This window comes from Castanea sativa, chromosome 7, assembly GCF_040712315.1.
Source record: "Castanea sativa cultivar Marrone di Chiusa Pesio chromosome 7, ASM4071231v1".
In the NCBI taxonomy this organism is placed as follows: domain Eukaryota; kingdom Viridiplantae; phylum Streptophyta; class Magnoliopsida; order Fagales; family Fagaceae; genus Castanea; species Castanea sativa.
In genome coordinates this window covers 47,294,618-47,312,052 of record NC_134019.1, presented here as the reverse complement: position 1 = coordinate 47,312,052, position 17,435 = coordinate 47,294,618, and the positions used below count along the sequence as shown (strand labels likewise).

The window sequence follows — 17,435 nt, the reverse complement described above, 5'->3', positions numbered from 1 at the left end:
TACTGTGAATGCTTTTAGACACTTTCTTATTCACCTCTCTTTTACGGTAAGAATAGCAATGGAACTTAAGTTTCTAAAACTTGAGTTCTATGGGCCTAAATATGGCATATTTTTAAGGAACTCAATTATGAGAAACTCAAGTTACACCTAGTGTATATTTGAGAATAGTTTATTAACATTGAATGAAGTATCATTCAATGTTAAATAATTTGAAACCGTGTGAATTTTTGTCAAGTTCCAACTTCCAAAGTTCCAACCATTGGTAAACAATACCAACTGGTATAAAATTTCAAAATTGTGAAAGAAAGTGAAATATAAAAAAAGGACATATAAACCGATTCAAAATGACGAAATTTCGTGACTAGAAAGCATATTCCATTAAATTTCTTCCTTGGACTCCCAATTAATTTTTCTAGTGGATTAAAAAGAATGCCATGTACTATTGTTGACTGCCCTTATTCTATTTCTTTTGCTACAAATTTGTCGCATTCAGCTGCCACAGAATGCCATACGTTGTCTCCACCCTAACTATATTCTTTTTCTTTCTTTCTTTTATTTATTAGTATTTTTCAAAAAAATAATAATAATAAAGAAACATCAATATATATATAAAAGTAGAAACCTCATGTAGGAAAGCATAACATTCTGCCAAGTGACATATTGTATAATATCCTTCTCATTTAGGCTTCCACCTCACCTAAATTTATCATTTATGTCAACCTATTAAGTAATGGCAAATGCATTTATTTCAATGTATGAATAAAGTTCAAAGAATTTGTATACATTAATAACTTTACATGCTTTGAATTGATACAGATGGATCTAAAAAGTCATGGAAAATTTAGGAATCAAAAAAACTTTTCAATTTTTTGCATAAGACTAACTTCAATATAGAACTGCAAGAGTCGAATTCACCGAATTGGACAAATACTATTTATCTCCACATTTGTCCAGTATAAATCTCTATTTCCATTGGACTTAAAAATTAAAGTTCCATAATTTTCTCACAATATCTTTATTTTACTTTCTAAGAGGTATGTTAATTTTTAAAATATTACGTTCGTCTTAAATATTTTGTTTACATTTTATGTATACGGTTTTACTTATGTAGCATTGTAATTTATTTAGACTTATTTTTTCTTATTATGTGCTAATTTATATTTTTGGTTTTCTGTATGATGCGTATATTTGGTAAAGATCTATTTTTGGCTACTTTTAGTTCAATTAAAATTTGGAGGTTAAATTGTGATATTATTCATCACTATGACATTATTTTTTCTATTGTTGTATCATGAAATTCTAGAAGTTTTTATAGCTAATTGATATATAAAACATATATAATACAAGAAAGACACGTAGGAATCAACAGGTTTGTAGGTGACAATTTCACTACGATCTTTTAACATTTCTTGGTTGCATGAATTAGAGGAATTTCCCCCCCAATGTATTTAGTTTTAATTTAGTTTTAGTAGAAAGCCTCATAGATTAAGTATGACTAACAATAATAGTATTCATGAAATCAATAGGTCATAAATAATTTCTTATAAAATTTATCAAAATACACCGCGCATCGCGCGAGATATCAACTAATTTCATATAATAACACAAGGACCATACATTACAAGCACACAATTGGGCATGTCAAACAGGATGTTAATATTAAAGACCCTCGGAATTGGAAATGCCACACGCCAAACCTTTTCAAAGCTAGACAAAAAAAAACAAAAAAAAAAACCCCAACCCCCCTGTTTAGAGCAACAAAGTTTATTTAAGAGTTCCCAAGGCCAAGCCCAGCTCCTCTAGCCCATGTGATCTAAAACTATCTTAGCAGTCTCCCAATGCACGGACCATCATTCTTCATCCATTTTATTTTTAATACATCTCTCTCCACAATACCTTGGCGATAGAGATGACAATTTTTCCCTGCCCCGCTTGACCCGCTCCTCTCCATGCTGGTTTTTTCTGCCCCGCAAAGGTGATGAGACGGGGATGGGGCAAGATTTTAGACCCGCATCACGGGGCGGGGCAGGAATGGGTTTACACTTTTTAGACCCACCCCGCCCCGCCCCGCCCCACGTTAATAAGGATTAAGTTGTAATTTTTTCATACTCTAAAATCCTACTATTTAAACAAAAATATCATCAGCTTATTTTATTTTATCTAACGTGGTTCTACCTCTCTTTTCTCTCAAGCAAAGTTGAAAATAAGGTACCAATTTTAACTCTTTTTTTTGTCTTTTCATTCATGATTCATATGTCTTTCTCAACTTACTTTTCATCATTAACATAATATGAGATCTTTGTGTCATACTATGAGATTTTTGTTGTGACATTGTCTTGTTAAACATTTAGATAATATTATTTAGTTTTTGCTAAAAATTTGTTTGATATGATAGGATAAATTTATTTATAATTTCAAGTATATTTTTAATATTGAAACATGTCATTTTATTTGAAAAAATAGTAATAGTTATAGGAAAAATTAACAAGAAATAAAGTTTTACGGTGTAGGGCGGGGCCTTAAGGGGCGGGGATGGGGCAAGAAATTTTCCCCGTCATGCGGGGGCGGGACGGAGATGGGGCAAGGAAAATCTATACGGGGCGGGGGTGAAGATCTCATCCTTCGGCCCCGCCCCGCCCCGCCCCATTGCCATCCCTACTTGACGATAATTGTTACTCAGCTCTACTTTTAGTTTAAGAGCCACAACTTCTGCTAACTCAGCAGATACCACCACCAAGCTTGAATTGGTTAACCATGATGCTCTCTCAATAACTGCAACACTACCAGTGTTGTCATCTTCTAAACTGCGTATATCAAAATTAGTATATTTTATACTAACTACGAGGAAAGGGATGGAGGGGCAGCCATGTTTCTAGCCTCGGCTTCTTAACATTGGGTCTTAAATGAAAGAAAAAGATGCTATTGAAGAAAAAATAATAATAATAATAATAATAATAAGGATAGCTGGAATTTTCCTTATTTAAGCTTTTGGAAAAATCTTCTAGTTTAGGGGGTACAAAAAAGTATATTAATTGACTAGTTATATAGTAGTATTTTTAACAATTTTTTCCTAATATTTAATCATTGCAATGATAGGAATCTTAAGGTTCAACTGACTTGTTGAGGTTCCGAGCTATCAGGGCAGATGTAATGACAGTAAGAGCAAACTTGGTTACAAAATCATTATCCATTTTGCCATTTTTACCAATATGTAAAATCTCATTGCTGTTCCTAGCTTAGGAAAAATAGCCAACAAAAGAAAATTCATATTGCCTTTATTCCAAACTTATTTAGGTAGTATTCTAGAGATGAAAAGCTTTCAGAGGCAGACGATGAGAGAGAAGTGAGAGAACTTATTCAATTTATGCTATCAGAAAGTGTAACAAATTCCAGCCTCGGCATACACTACAGAGTTAATATATAACTGACTCATGGCTCGTGCTCCAGTCACTTTAGACAAAATTTGTGGTTCAATGTGGGCGTATTGTGCATAATATAACACAATATATTAAAAGAAATTAAAAAAAAATCATTGCATTATAATTGGACCTATACATGATTGGAACATATTGCTTAGAACTTGCTGAACTTCTCCCGAGCTATGCTCACTCCGTACAAGATCCACCAACAAAGGAAAGAACTGTGAAACGTGCCTCCTAAATGAATCCCTTTCCAAACCATTCAATACCCACAATGATGATACTACTATAGAAGTCCTGGCCCCCAGTTCCTCCTTTTTAGCTGAACCTAATGGAACAACACACTGTGGCACTGGCCGGTTTCCTGAGTTTTGCTGGGCTGATTGAGAATCAGTACAGTTCAAGTATATCTGCAATATTGTTTGACATACTGCCACAAGCTGTGCTTCAATGTTCATCTCCTCAGACAAAGATGGATCATTTATAAGTAGCCTTTGGAGGAAGTTAAGGTAATTCTGGTAAGACTCATTTTCAAAATGAACCAGGGGCGGTTCAGAAAGGTCCAGGATAGAGCACACTATTGGCAGTTTTTCCTGCAGGTTTTTTTCAGAGTTCAGTTGGTGGGCATGTGATGAAATAAAAGAAAAAACTTCAAGAAGGATCTTGATGTTGTCCGCTGACAAGTATTGTAGGTCTGTTTTGCAAAGATCATTCGCAACCTGAAATGGAAAGAGTAAAAAAAAAATTAATATGTCACATTCTAATTTCGAGACAAATGCACTGGAAATGTAAACGTTGCAGTATAGTTCACAGGCAAAGCTTCTAGAACAATGTGTTCATCGTAATTGGACATTTGATGAAGATATTATCTACTACACAAGAACACTTCTTGTGAATGATGAATGTTACTATCATGTTGGAATCACAACAATTACAGCACGTGTGCATAAAGGGTGCCATTCTACAACAATAAATAGGAAATAACCATTTACACATAATTTGATCGGATTTTACAACAATTTAAACTAGTCAATAGATTAAGGAATAAGCATATGAGAGGACATAACATGAAGACACAAAAAACACCCTCAATTATACTCCCAAAATATTGTAAGAAACTATGCATTTACAAAAGCTAAGCTCAGTATCAGTATTTAATACTATATTCTAGATCATGACAATCACAAATTAGACATGTATGTTATCCACGTGTGTGTGTGTGTGCCTGTATCTACATATAGAGATGAGGGAGGAACCTGTATGATGAGCAGCTGCATTGCGATATGACTCTTCATTCTTGAAATTACATATTGTGCAGTATGCAGATTGTCATCCTCAAGATCATCATGTGTCAACATATGATCGGAAGATGTTTCCAGATCAGTATAAGATTGACCACCGCCAGGCACCTCGATGTTATCCATGGATCTCAAGACCTTCATAAATGCAGGCACTGTTGATGTGGCTGCTTCCTTCAAAGCCAGAAAAATATTTCTCCATTCATCTTGTGAAAGCTTGCTGCCCAAATCACTGGCCAACCGCATCAAAGCTGCAACCCCTGTGCTAGCAGGACCTTGAATAGGACTTCTTATAAACCCTGTTAGTACTGATACCACACCCGGTAGTTGAGACCTCACTACATCAAAAAAGGTGACAAAAAGATCCACTAGACACTGTGCTGCCACTGCAGAAGTTTCAGAGTCCCATGTACTCACTTCAGAATGCGAAGGTCTCGAAGTTGGTGTCGGATACTCTTCATCTTCAATTTCCATCTCTTTCTGGTCAGATACACAATTAAATATCGGGAAAACAACAGAATTGAAGACACCAGTCCAAAAAGGGAGTGAGAAAAGATGTCCATGATCCTTCAGAATGTTAAATAGCACTTCTATAGAACTCTTTCTGATAGCTGATCTGGGATCAGATGTTAGTTTTGACAACCCTGAAACAACATCAGAATATGCTATATTTAAAATGAAGAAGGTGCTAGCTGCATTGGAAACACAATCATTACTGACCCCCCACCCCTTACGAAAAAATATAATGAGACAATCTTATAGACATCCCTCTCACAATGCATGTGGCTCCCATGTGAGAGAGAGATGTCTCATAGGATACTTTCTTGTCAAATCTCAGTCTTCATATAATAGAGGACTAAATATGTTGGATAAAATCTCAGTCTTCATATAATAGAGGACTAAATATGTTGGATAAGACAATTGTAGGAGTTATTTACCTACTGCTCAAACTGCAATGAAATTACCATACCACCTCTTGTTTACAACTGAGAGAGCAAGGTAGGACTATGGTGGTAATTAAGTGAAGAAAAAGAACAAGGGGTGGGAAGCAAAAGGGGCCTTGCTCGAATAATAGCGCGCACACACACACAAGATAACATGCTCACATATAGTTCATCAGCACATTTAATATATATGCAGATGGAGACCAATGATGTTGCAGGTAATGTGAAAGTCAATGCCCAGAATGGGCTTGGTTTGCTAACTGTAACTATAAAATCAGTGTCATTTCCCCTTTGGGTTTAAGAGAAGAATTGACTAATATATATACAGACAGACAGAGACACAAATATAGACTAATAGACATATACAATGCACATTTATAAATGTACAAATCAAATTGATTTTATCAACAACAGGGTTGTGCAATCCATCGTGTCTGATGTGCAGCAGCTGTAGCATTTACTGAGAATTTAGCTAGGAACACAAGTTACCTGTTAGCAAGGGAACCCAAAAGGATGAATGATCATCTTTCTCTATTGAAGTTTGTATATCTGAAGCATCCACACCTGCAACTGGATTAGATGAACCATAAACCTTGCTCTTCTCATTGCAAACAAGTCCTCCATCAGCAAGCTTCACAGCACAGAAGCGGAGAAATGCAATGGCATTGAGGCTAACATCACTATTAAATCTGCTGTTTGTGAAGGTTATGAGGCACTTGACACAATCAGTAAAAGTCACTGTCTCCGTCTCAGTTATATAAGGGAAATATTCTCGCACTATCTTTTCCATGGTCTCAAAGGCCAACAAGACTATATTCTTCCGCTCGTCAGCTGCAGCAGCTGTAAAAACCTGAGAAACAAAAAGCACCACATGAGAAGCAAGACATTTAAAAGGCAGAGTTGCCCACTTGTCAAGCATTTTTGGAAGGATGAAAAACTTGCTTATTTGAATGTCCTTTCCCCTTTACAAAAAAAATGGGATATGTGGATAGACCAACCTATTTTCAATGTAATAGGTAGATTCAATGAGTCAACATATGACATGGCTAAGTCCGACCATCCTCATTATTACAGCAATATACAAGATGATTTCACAAGGATTACTAGGTGAGAATTTCTGGTGTGTAACAAAAATTTCAATGAATTTTTATGTATAAAAACAGGTTCAAACTATCTATAAAACCAGAAATTGAGAATCAAATTCTAACATACCATAAAAACACTCTTCCAGCCAGATTTCACATTATTGACACGGCTGAGGACCATTTGTGAAATGCACCGGACTATTAATTCCCTAATTTCTGCAGAGCTGCTTTTTCGCATAACAATCACAAACGGTCGAAGAAATTCATTCTGGAAGTTGTAATTTGCCAATTCCTCACGCTCTAAGAATTTCATAGCAAGCTGCCTCAAGGAATCCATGACAAATATTGCAACTGATAGATTTTCTGACAGTCCAACTGAAACGAAGAAATCAGAGAGAACATTCCACATGCGAGACCATACTAATCTAATGCGGTTCATGTTGTAATGCCTGCAAAAGAAACAATGCTTTGATCATAAAATTCATTCCCTCTACATTTTTGTTCAAACAAAGTTGCATTCACTCATAATTGGGAGATTTCAACATCAATGGATGAAAAGGACCCCACCCCTCCCTGAGAGTTTGGGATGAATGAGGAATTCCATAAATACACCAATGGGGAAAAAAATGGAGGCTTCCCTGGAACTCCTACAACAGGCCATCTGCAATTTGATTTTTTTTTTTTTTTTTTTTGCTGAGAGCAATTTGATTGATTCAAACTAAAATAGGTACATCAAAATTACATTTGAAACATGGATCTGTTATTATTATTTATTCATGCCACATTAAAGCTTCTAAAAAATTGACAAATTTGCAGAACAATTCTTAATGAAAAGGGGAGTATCTTACGCTATCTCAACTAGTTTTGTGAGGCTGAAGACACGAGGGTCTGTTGGAGACTGCAACTCAGACATAGAAACTTTGCATAGGGCCTTAACAAAAGCAACTATTGCTTCACTGTTCAGCCTTTGGCTATGAGCAAATACATGATTCAACCCAAAGTTCCCGATCTGGTCCAGCAAATTCAAGTTTAAAATGAAGTTATTAATCTGTTCTGGGGTTACCAGTCCAGCAGTATTGACTCCAACACTGGTGCTGTCATATGAGCCCCCACGAACAACAGCCACCACAGCTGGATTCTGTAAAGTTCCCTTCTTCTTTAAGTTTGGAAAACCCATGGCTTTTGGAGTCCTTTCCTCTGTTTCAACATTAGATGCAGTCAAAAAGGATGCATCAGGCGGTGCACCCTCTCCCAAAAGTTGCAGATGCTCAATTCGGGAAAGGCATGTCAATATGTGTTCCCACGCTTCCTGAAGATAATTACCATCTTCAATGGCAATTGATATTATTGCCTGTCCAAAGAAAATATGTTGGTAAAAGAGACAAAAGAACATTGCAGGGCAAATAAATGTAATAGATTATGATGCAGTAATCTTCACTTTTACACGAAATGGAATCTGATTGGAATGATCCTAATGCAATATTTCACTCTTTTTAACAACCTTATATATGGCTTAGGATTGAGAAAGAAAAAGCATAAAAATATGGTGCACAATGATCCAATCAGCTCCTCCATTACATGCAAACGTTTTAATGCATTTTGAATCTATTCCTGCAGTGGAGCATCTTTAAGAAATTGGAAAGAAAAATCTTTCAAAATTATTGCTTAGTTACCTTCACAGCATCAACATTCTTTTGTTTCATATCTGCAGCACAATGGAGATAAGTAAACTTGGCTACAGATGTCACAAAAGCATCCCTCTGAGTCTGCATGCCCATCACGGCAGTGACATGCACAGCATATCGAAAGCCCTGTACGCATTGAGAAGTAGCAAGCCTGTCATCACTTTGGTCAAGAGTCACACTGAATGCAGCCAACATAGGACCCCAGCAAACCTCAACCATAAACCTCAAGATTGCTACGTCAGTGACAGCATGATAAACTGACCTGCAACAACAGACGATAAAGAATTGCTAATCAGAACAGGGCTCAAACTCAAATAAAGGACAATGAAACAGGCTAAAAAAAATACAAAAGGTAACTGTCACACATTCATCTGAGAAATGACCTCAATTATCAACCTAACATATCAAAATTTATCCAGCTCTAAGAGGTCATAAAATACCTAGGCAGAAACATTATATGCCCAAACCACTACCCTGTCCCATTTTCTGTGCCCCATCAATCCTCTAGTCATAGCAAGACCGTCCTCATAAATGATTTACAAGTTCCACAAATACAATCCAAAAAGAGTCACATCATTAATTGTATTGTATTTTAGCTTACTCTGATTTTCCAGATTTTGCCTTAAATTGCTCCTGGATGTGCCTTATAAGAAGTCCATTTGCACCCAATGCTTTTTCTTCAGTATGCTTCCAAGTGACTAGATTGAGTATACCATCAAAGCCCAATATATTGAAGCTGTTAGCCTGTTTGCTCTGTGGTGCAGTAGACTCGGCACTCATCTTAATTTCATTTTTAACAATTTGATCATAAAGGGTGCCAAGATACTCTTCAGGCAAATCCTTGCCATCATCTATTCCTCGGTTGTTTCGAAAAAAATCAGCCTTTGTCATCTGGTTAGCCAAACAATCCAGAATGGAAATCAGATGAGAATCATAATTAGTTCTACATTGATAATTAACCAAAAGATACAACAACAATAACAACAAACAACTTTAGTCCCAAAATTTTGGAGTCCGATATGGTTCCTCAACATATTAGTTAGGATCGACCGCATGTATTTTTTTACTCCATTCTATTCTATCTAAAGTAGTAGGGGACGCCCCAATGAGTATCCAGTGTATCCATTCATAATAAAGTGACTAAATTTTATGTTGGCCTTCAACCTACCGCAACTCCCTAACTTTCACGAGCCGGGGACCAGTTGTGAACAAAATATATGACACTAAACATAGACATAGAACAAGTTATAATTAATCAAAAGATAATTTCCCAAAATTTGCTTATCTTACAAAATTGGGTTCAGAAATTTTTTTTTAAACTTTCTTCTTATATAGATGTTCATGTTCTAAAGTATTTTAACCCATACCTTACAATCTTCCAGAAAGATAACAAATGATATATTGAGAGATCTTTTACTGTGCCTTTAACAGAAGCCACTATTTTAAATTAGGGTTTTTTTTAAATTCAATTATTACAAGTGGGATAGGGAGGATTTGAATCTTGGTTCTTCTTATAAATGAGACCGGTTATACCATTAAGTTACAAGGCTCTTGAGCCATTATTTATTAATTAAATACAGAGCTACATACAAATTAAGAGTAATGCTACAAACACAAACTATTTTACAACATTTTTACAAATTGCTGATATTGTTTAAGTATTTTCCAAATAATTATTGGTAAGTAAAAATGTGATTTTAAAGGTGGCCTATATTACAACTAGTAAGAATTTGCCACATCAATAGTTTGTAAATATGTTGTAAAATAGTTTGTAGCTATAGCTTTACTCGCAAATTAATATTCATCCCAAAATTGACCTGCATAAATCAGTAGCAAAGGCTAAAATATAGGTGGTCTGGAATAAGAAAATTCATTAAAGGTTGCAAACATACCTTATCTTTTACCATGATATTATGGGCATCTGTGTTGAGCAATATCACGGAATAGGCAAGAACATAAGCAGTATCTGCACTAGTAAATGAGTTTGGGTTGCATTTACAATATCGCTCAGCAAACTTCTCCATGATGCGGTCAATCTTCTGTGCTTCTCCAGGTAACCTGAAGCCCCGTAGAAAAAACCTTAATGCTTCGCCAAAATCCATCTCTTTGAAATTAAATGAATCTACATAAGCATGCATGACCTTTAGAGGAAATTCCTCCCTTTCACCCAAATAGTCACCAATCATGGTTTCATTTAGGCCAGAAGTTTTCTTCAGGAAAGAAGCCACATCTTCTGGAGAACCACCAATTTTCTGGGTGCCTATCAGAAACTCAATTCCCTTGGAAGGTTTTCTATTAAACAGAGTGATACCTTTCTGCATTTTACCAAGAAAAAGATGTCACTGAAGAATGAACCACACTAATTCCTGCTAAAATAGATGACAGCATAAATTGATGTAGAAGGGAACAAGCAATAGAACAAAAATCAATCAAGACAAAGGATAAATCATAATAACAGGTGCATACTCATGTGTATATTAAAAATGAAGTGCCATTAAAACATAATGGCAATACTCAACCTGGAGTTCAATTTTATAAGCCCGACGTTGTTCAAGGGTAGCAGCATCTGAATGTTCAGAATTTACTTCAGGATGTAGTTCATTGTCAGAAACAATTCCATCTTCTCCATTGAGAGTCACATGATTCTCTGTAGTATCACTGTCAGCTCTCTTAGGCAGATATGAATCTCCTAGACTGAGCTGTTGGTCCATCCAAGCTCCCATTGACTTAATGATGCTAACCAAGCACTTAACTGATTCATGCCGAAAAGTGATATCTTGTATTGGAGACAAACTTGTGGTTGAACCAGAAGGAGGTCCTAGAGCCGTTTTCAAAAGGCCGTTGACAACCCTGAAAACATCTGATGGAATTATAAGGGTTTTAATACATTTTACTAAAACACAACATGAATTGTCAAATATAGTAGATCTGCCATATTTATACAAGAGAGAGAGAGAGAGAGAGACTCCACACCACTGATGAGTTCTAACCACGAGATGTAACAAGAAAATGATTAAATAGTGCCAATATAAAGAAACCAAATTTAGCCTAAACAATATGAACACTTCAAAACTCTCTTTGCACTAATGATGGATGAGCTCAGTAGATCAATCCGATATGACATCTTAATAAGGTAATACTATCTCATATCTTAATAAGGTAATATTATCGTAGGGAACTCGAAAGGTTGTTAACAAGCTTGAAAACATTATGTAATTCTTTGGCCAACTTTGAGTTCATTGTACATGAAATAGTCTTCATTTAATAAAATTATTCTTACTTATTAAAAAAATAAAATTTGAAAAAGCTTGGAAACAAGTTAGCTACAGTCAACTTCAGTTCGCAATGTCAAATGCAACATATTTTGATAACCTGAAGAGTGGGAGAAGAGTTCTGACGTATCAGTTCACAAGTGAATCTGATTGCAAAGGCCTAGTGGTCAAGAACCTCATATTGTATGAGAGTATTACTCCCTTTCACTACATATACTGAGGTAAGGTTTAAACGTACTATAATCAACATTTACAGATATTTGATTGCTTTGACCATGAATATACTTTGTTTTTAACTCTCATAGGCAAGGAAAATACTCCCAGAAAAAATTTTCTTGAGTCAACAAGCTTACCTTACTATGATACCTTAAAGTTATGATCAATTTGATCTTTAAATTCAAACTCCTAAATTAAATTAAAATAACTAAAGAATCTTGAGCTTCAAAGGTTTTGTTAATTAAGAGGCTCCGATAACAGCCTTTAGGCAAAACTCATAACAAGTTTCCTTCATTCTATATGCCAATGAGCCTTGGCTCAAATGACACTTCCTCCTTTAACAAGTATGAGTGGAGAGTGAAGCCATGAGTTCAAAACCAATAAATAAAAGAGCTTCCTTCATGTTGTACCAGTTTTCACTTTTATTCAAGACTTCAAAATTACGTGCAACTTAATGGAGGATCGAAGACAACACTCATAGCATACATACCTAACTCCCACACTTGCGTGAACTCATGTTTGAAGGCAAATAATTAGGGATGCAACTTGGTCAAGCTAGCCTAGACCAACCCAATGCCCAAACCAAACTTTGGGCAATCTAGGGTGGGGATTTTGCTTGGGTTGAAAAACCCCAACCTATCACCCCAAAAATCTCAAATATATATTTATAAGTTATCATAAACTGGAGTTGACTTCATTGATAGTTCTCAATAAAAATTTAATTTTTCATAAAAGGAAAAAAAAAAAAAAAAAGGTTGACTTATGAATTATGATTGACGGTCATTACGTAGTATATTTAATTTTAATGTTTTCTTTATAAGAAAAAATTATAATATATTTGTTTTTATAATCTGACAACTATACTTCATTTCTCTGGATTGAAGCTAAGTTCCTTTCAAACAATAACCCCTTAACCCAACCCAACCTAAAGATCAACAGACCTAAATACCTAATGGGGGATCTCAAACCCAAAATTTGTTGCACAAGCTGGGCTTGTGTTGAGTTGTATGGGTTGAAGGTCAAGTTGGGTAGGGTTAAGGCTTGAGATAAACAAGTTTGGGTTGAGAATGGATTAGCCTTTAACCCAAACCAACCCACCCAAGCCCCACATTTAATATGTTTTTTTTTAATAGGTATATAATTTAATTAAAATCAGGAAAAAGTGCTACACGGGCTGAATAAAATGGGACATACTGGGACAAGGAAAAAAGAAGAAACAAGCAAGAAAAGAGAAACAACATCTATGAAAAACTCAAGGCCAAAAAATCTAGAAAACCCCCAACCGAAAATGTAGGCAATGAAGTCCACTCATAGAAGGACTTCACAAATAGATATTTCAGCTTAACCACACTAGGCTCTTGACCATTGAAGCACTGAGCATTACATTCTGGCAAAAGGCACCACATAAGAAACGGGGAAATACTCGCCAAACAGTCCACATTTATGATATCTAAATAGTTATCTGCCACTACATTTATGAAACAAAAGAAACAGTTACAAAATTGACACCTCAATATACCACCTAAAGGTGAAGGCAGCAATAACTTCAAGAGAGTCAAAATGGAAGGGACCTGTGATAATGAATGCAGAATGTTTGTACACACTCCCTACAAAAACTACAGATATCATTTTCAAAATCTTAAAGAATTGAGTACTGAGATCTTCTGCAAAGTGCCTAATTTTTTTTAATTGCAGAAGTGACACCAAGGAGAGATGTAAGAGATGTATAAATACCTTTCAAAAATGTTTGGAGCATCCACATCACAGTCATAGTTCACAAAAATGTCTACAATAATCTGTGGATCCTGAGAGATCTTCTCCAATAAGTTAAGGACAGTCATTTTCTGCAAAAAACTTGGCTGGAGCACGTTCTCCAGCACACGGAGGACAAGCATGGGAAAAAATATACCAATTTCCGCTTTCAATCCTGATCTAAATTTTGATAACAAGCTCATAAAAATACAACATTGAAGCTGGAAAATGGCCATTACTGATAATGCACTGTTCTTTAACAAAGATAAGCAAAGATACTGCTTGATAGCACTGAGAAACCTGCACCAAGTAAATAAAATTATATATTTCTTTCTCATAATAGGACAGAACAAATTCTCAGAAACACTTATAAAATGAACTACAAACCAAGTACAAACATGAAGATCCATAAGACTACAATGTGTTAAGTCATCCAAAATTATATTGCAATTTAAAACAGCATCATGGTATATATCATAAATTTATAATTTACATTGCATGCATTGAAGATCTGATTTTCCACTAAAACACATGCTATATGTATTATGTGAACACACTCCATCTCTTATTCATCATACTATGTATCAAATTGAAATTAAAGTCAAGAGCTTTCTCATTACTAATCATTATACTTAATAGTATTTCTGCTCTAAATAAAATATTACATAACTATCTAAAACTTCCGGCTCATTTATAGCAACATATTATTCTGATTCTAACCTTGCATACTGAGGAAAAGTGAGATTAGCACAAGGATATTAATTATTTTTGTGCCAAAAACGATGCTATCACATTTCCCAAAACATAATCGTGTGGAATAAATCATAAAGTTGGTTCTGTTGGAGCTCGTAGATGAGAACAGCAACATAGTATATATATCATAAATTTATCATACACATTGTATGCACTGAAAATTTGAGTTTGCACTAAAGACTAAAACACATGCTATATTATGTGAACACATTCAATATATTATGCATCACATTATGTACCAAAAATTGAATATTTTAAAGCTAAAAGCTTTCTCATGTGTAATCACTATACTTAATAGCCATTCTGCTCTAAATTCAAATCTTACATACTAAATCATAAATAAATAAAAAAGGGTTCATTTGGAGCTCAAAAATGAAACTTGCCTCTCATTGGCACGCCACACCGGACCGGCATTTTCCATGACAACCTTGAGAAGCTCCAAGGACAAAACTTTACCCCTCAATAGGATTTGATCATCAGGATTGTCCTGAGACGTGTACTTCATCGACAATTTACACAGATTCTTAAAAAGAAAAAACCCATCTTCCCTAATCTTACTATCAGCTTCACCACCATCATGCATTTCAGCCTCACCCTTCTCAACCTTATCGCCATCATCATCATTGCCATCGTCTCCTTTCTTAGTCGAACCCACGGCATTGCCATTTTGCGGAGGCAATTGGTTACGAAGACGAGCATGATCACCAGCTCCTTCACTAGCATCCATGACCTCGTTGATGAAATTCTGACAAAACTGAATAGAACTCCCTTCATTCAAATTCTTATCAGTGAATTCCAACAATTCAGCAACGGAGACTCTCGTAACAGCTCGATCTTCCAAATCCACAGAATCATGCTCGACGCGCGTGAAAACGATGACCATAATCTGAGCGAGAACAGACTTGGCACAGATCTGATTGGTACCATTCAATCCACCGAGATAGACATTGTAGCAAGTCCGCACTACGTGAACCAAACAATCCCCACGGATCAAGACGGTGGGAGATCGAACCGCGGAGAGAAGAACCCGAAGCACGGCGAGCTCGATTTGTTCCTCTCCGAGCCCCCCGGACTTACACACCAAATCGACAATCTTGTAAACAATACTGGAATTGGAATCGGAGTTGGAGTTGGAGTTGGAATCAGGCTTATCGATCTCGGCCTTGACGAGGTTGAGGGAGAACAATTTGAAGACGCAATCGAGAGCGGGCTCGACGACTTTGGCGTAAGCGGATTCGAGAGCGAGAACGAGAGGTTGGAGGACGGAATCGGCATCGGAGGAAGAGAGGCCGAAGAGAGGAGATTGGTCGAGATTGGGGGAGTCGGAGATGGATTCGAGCTTGTCCAAGACGGATTTGCAGACGGAGACGAGCTGAGAGTGCTTGCGCCACGCCGCGTTTTTGATGATCTTGTCCAACGACGGCCCTATCACGCGGCCGCTCCGGGATGGACCGCCTAGGGTTTGGGAAGCTGACATTTTTCTTTTTTTTTTTACTCGTATTTTTTGATTGGGATCTCAGAGTCAGATAATGAGAATGAGAATGAGAATGGGAATGTCATTACATTCTTGATCTTTTTGATGGTGATGGATTCTGTCTGTACGTTTTGATTCTTCTTCTTCATCTACTTCTTCTTGCTTCTTCTGAATTCATTTGTTTATATTATATGTTTGGCGGTCTACGACTCACAACCCCCGAAAATTGCGCTAATTTATTATCAGACCAGACCAGACCAGACCAGACCGGACTAGATATATATGAAATCATCATGAGATTGAGGGATAAAGGATTTCATTTTGTTTATCAACAAAATTTTCGTTCGTTTAGCAAATGAGTTTAAAATATTAAATATAATAATGTGAACATTGGGCTCAATTTAACATTTTATATACTATTAAATTTTTTATTTTTATATGGATATTGTTTTAAAAATATTCCTAATTATATAAAGAAAAATGCTAACAAATGCCCTAAGGGCATTGGTTAATAATCCATTTAAAGAAAGTTTTTATGGAAAAATGAAATAAAACAATTAATATTTTGACAATTTTTTTCATTTTCCATAAAAGTGGTATTAAATTTTTTTTAAAATGGATTGTTAACCAATGTCCTTAGGGCATTCGTTAGCATGGCTCTTATATAAAATTAGGCTTGGATTGGATTGTATGAGTATGTAAATTTGTTCATTTGATATTAAATTACTATTTGTAGTATATTGATGATGTCAACAATCTATTTTTAGTAAAGAGATTCATAGATTTGTGAATAGGGTAAAAAAATTTAGTCATGGTTTTATTATTTATGAGAAAAGAATAAGTTAATTAAATAATTCGTAAATAAGTTCGAGTTTATTTTCTTGTCGAGCTTGTTCGACAAGAAAATAGATCAAAGTTGACCATGTAATATTATTTAGTAATGAGTTCAAGCTCAACTCACATTTGAAATAAAACTAAATGAATAAGCTTGAAATTTTAATACTCAACTTGTTTACAAAACCATCACCACCATTATTTTTCTTTTTCTTCTCCTTGTCTCAAATCTAAAGTCTTAATTTGATTATAATGATATAAATGAGATTGGCAATCTCAAGTTTCAAGCTTGAACATGAACAATTGATCTCTCATAGCCTTAAGCTAAGACAGGTAGCAACAAGGGAAGTCAAGCAGAATCGGATTTTTTTTGCCTCCTCTGACATCAAATAAAACTAGCTCTACCTGTTTCGTTAGTTAGAATAGGAGCTACTAGAGACATATTTGAGGCCTGGCTCCAATTCCAAACCAATGAGCTAATAATAATTTCCACATGAAGAAGAAGAACATGGGACGACACACACCAATAGCACGCACACATCAAATAGTTATGCATTATTTATCACTTTATACAAACAGGCTAAATGAGGCAGTAAGAACTAATGATCCCAATGACCTCAAAAGGAACCAATCCAGAAGAAGAAGGTAAGAAATTTCTTGAGTAAACAATTATTATTCCATTCAAAAGAGAATAATCTGAGTG

General features: G+C 35.6%; 1 protein-coding gene across 2 annotated transcripts; it reads right to left on the bottom strand.

Annotated features, from left to right (window-relative positions):
• Window positions 1–3,344: 3,344 nt before the first annotated feature.
• On the bottom strand, window positions 3,345–16,036 carry LOC142642840 (brefeldin A-inhibited guanine nucleotide-exchange protein 1). 2 transcript variants are annotated; one of them, XM_075817266.1, is made up of 11 exons: window positions 14,808–16,036; window positions 13,654–13,971; window positions 10,951–11,281; window positions 10,324–10,746; window positions 9,033–9,322; window positions 8,420–8,693; window positions 7,595–8,097; window positions 6,874–7,195; window positions 6,151–6,511; window positions 4,676–5,361; window positions 3,345–4,138 (listed from the first exon to the last, which is right to left on the bottom strand). In XM_075817266.1, the coding sequence occupies exons 1-11, from the start codon at window positions 15,899–15,901 to the stop codon at window positions 3,530–3,532; spliced, it is 5,211 nt and encodes a 1,736-aa protein (XP_075673381.1). In that variant the 5' UTR covers window positions 15,902–16,036; the 3' UTR covers window positions 3,345–3,529. The 2 variants fall into 2 exon arrangements, with proteins under 2 accessions (XP_075673381.1, XP_075673382.1); XM_075817267.1 differs by lacking the exon at window positions 14,808–16,036 and having other exon boundaries at window positions 10,951–11,291; window positions 13,654–13,838.
• Window positions 16,037–17,435: the final 1,399 nt, after the last annotated feature.

Bases quoted from the DNA above. Each gene is read 5' to 3' on its own strand.
- LOC142642840 (XM_075817266.1), bottom strand. From the start codon at position 15,901: ATGTCAGCTTCCCAAACCCTAGGCGGTCCATCCCGGAGCGGCCGCGTG. The intron at 7,196-7,594 runs GTAAGATACTCC...TTTCTTTTGCAG, and splicing joins ACAAAACTAGTTGAGATAGC to GCATTACAACATGAACCGCA. The intron at 6,512-6,873 runs GTATGTTAGAAT...TTTGTTTCTCAG, and splicing joins GCTGGAAGAGTGTTTTTATG to GTTTTTACAGCTGCTGCAGC.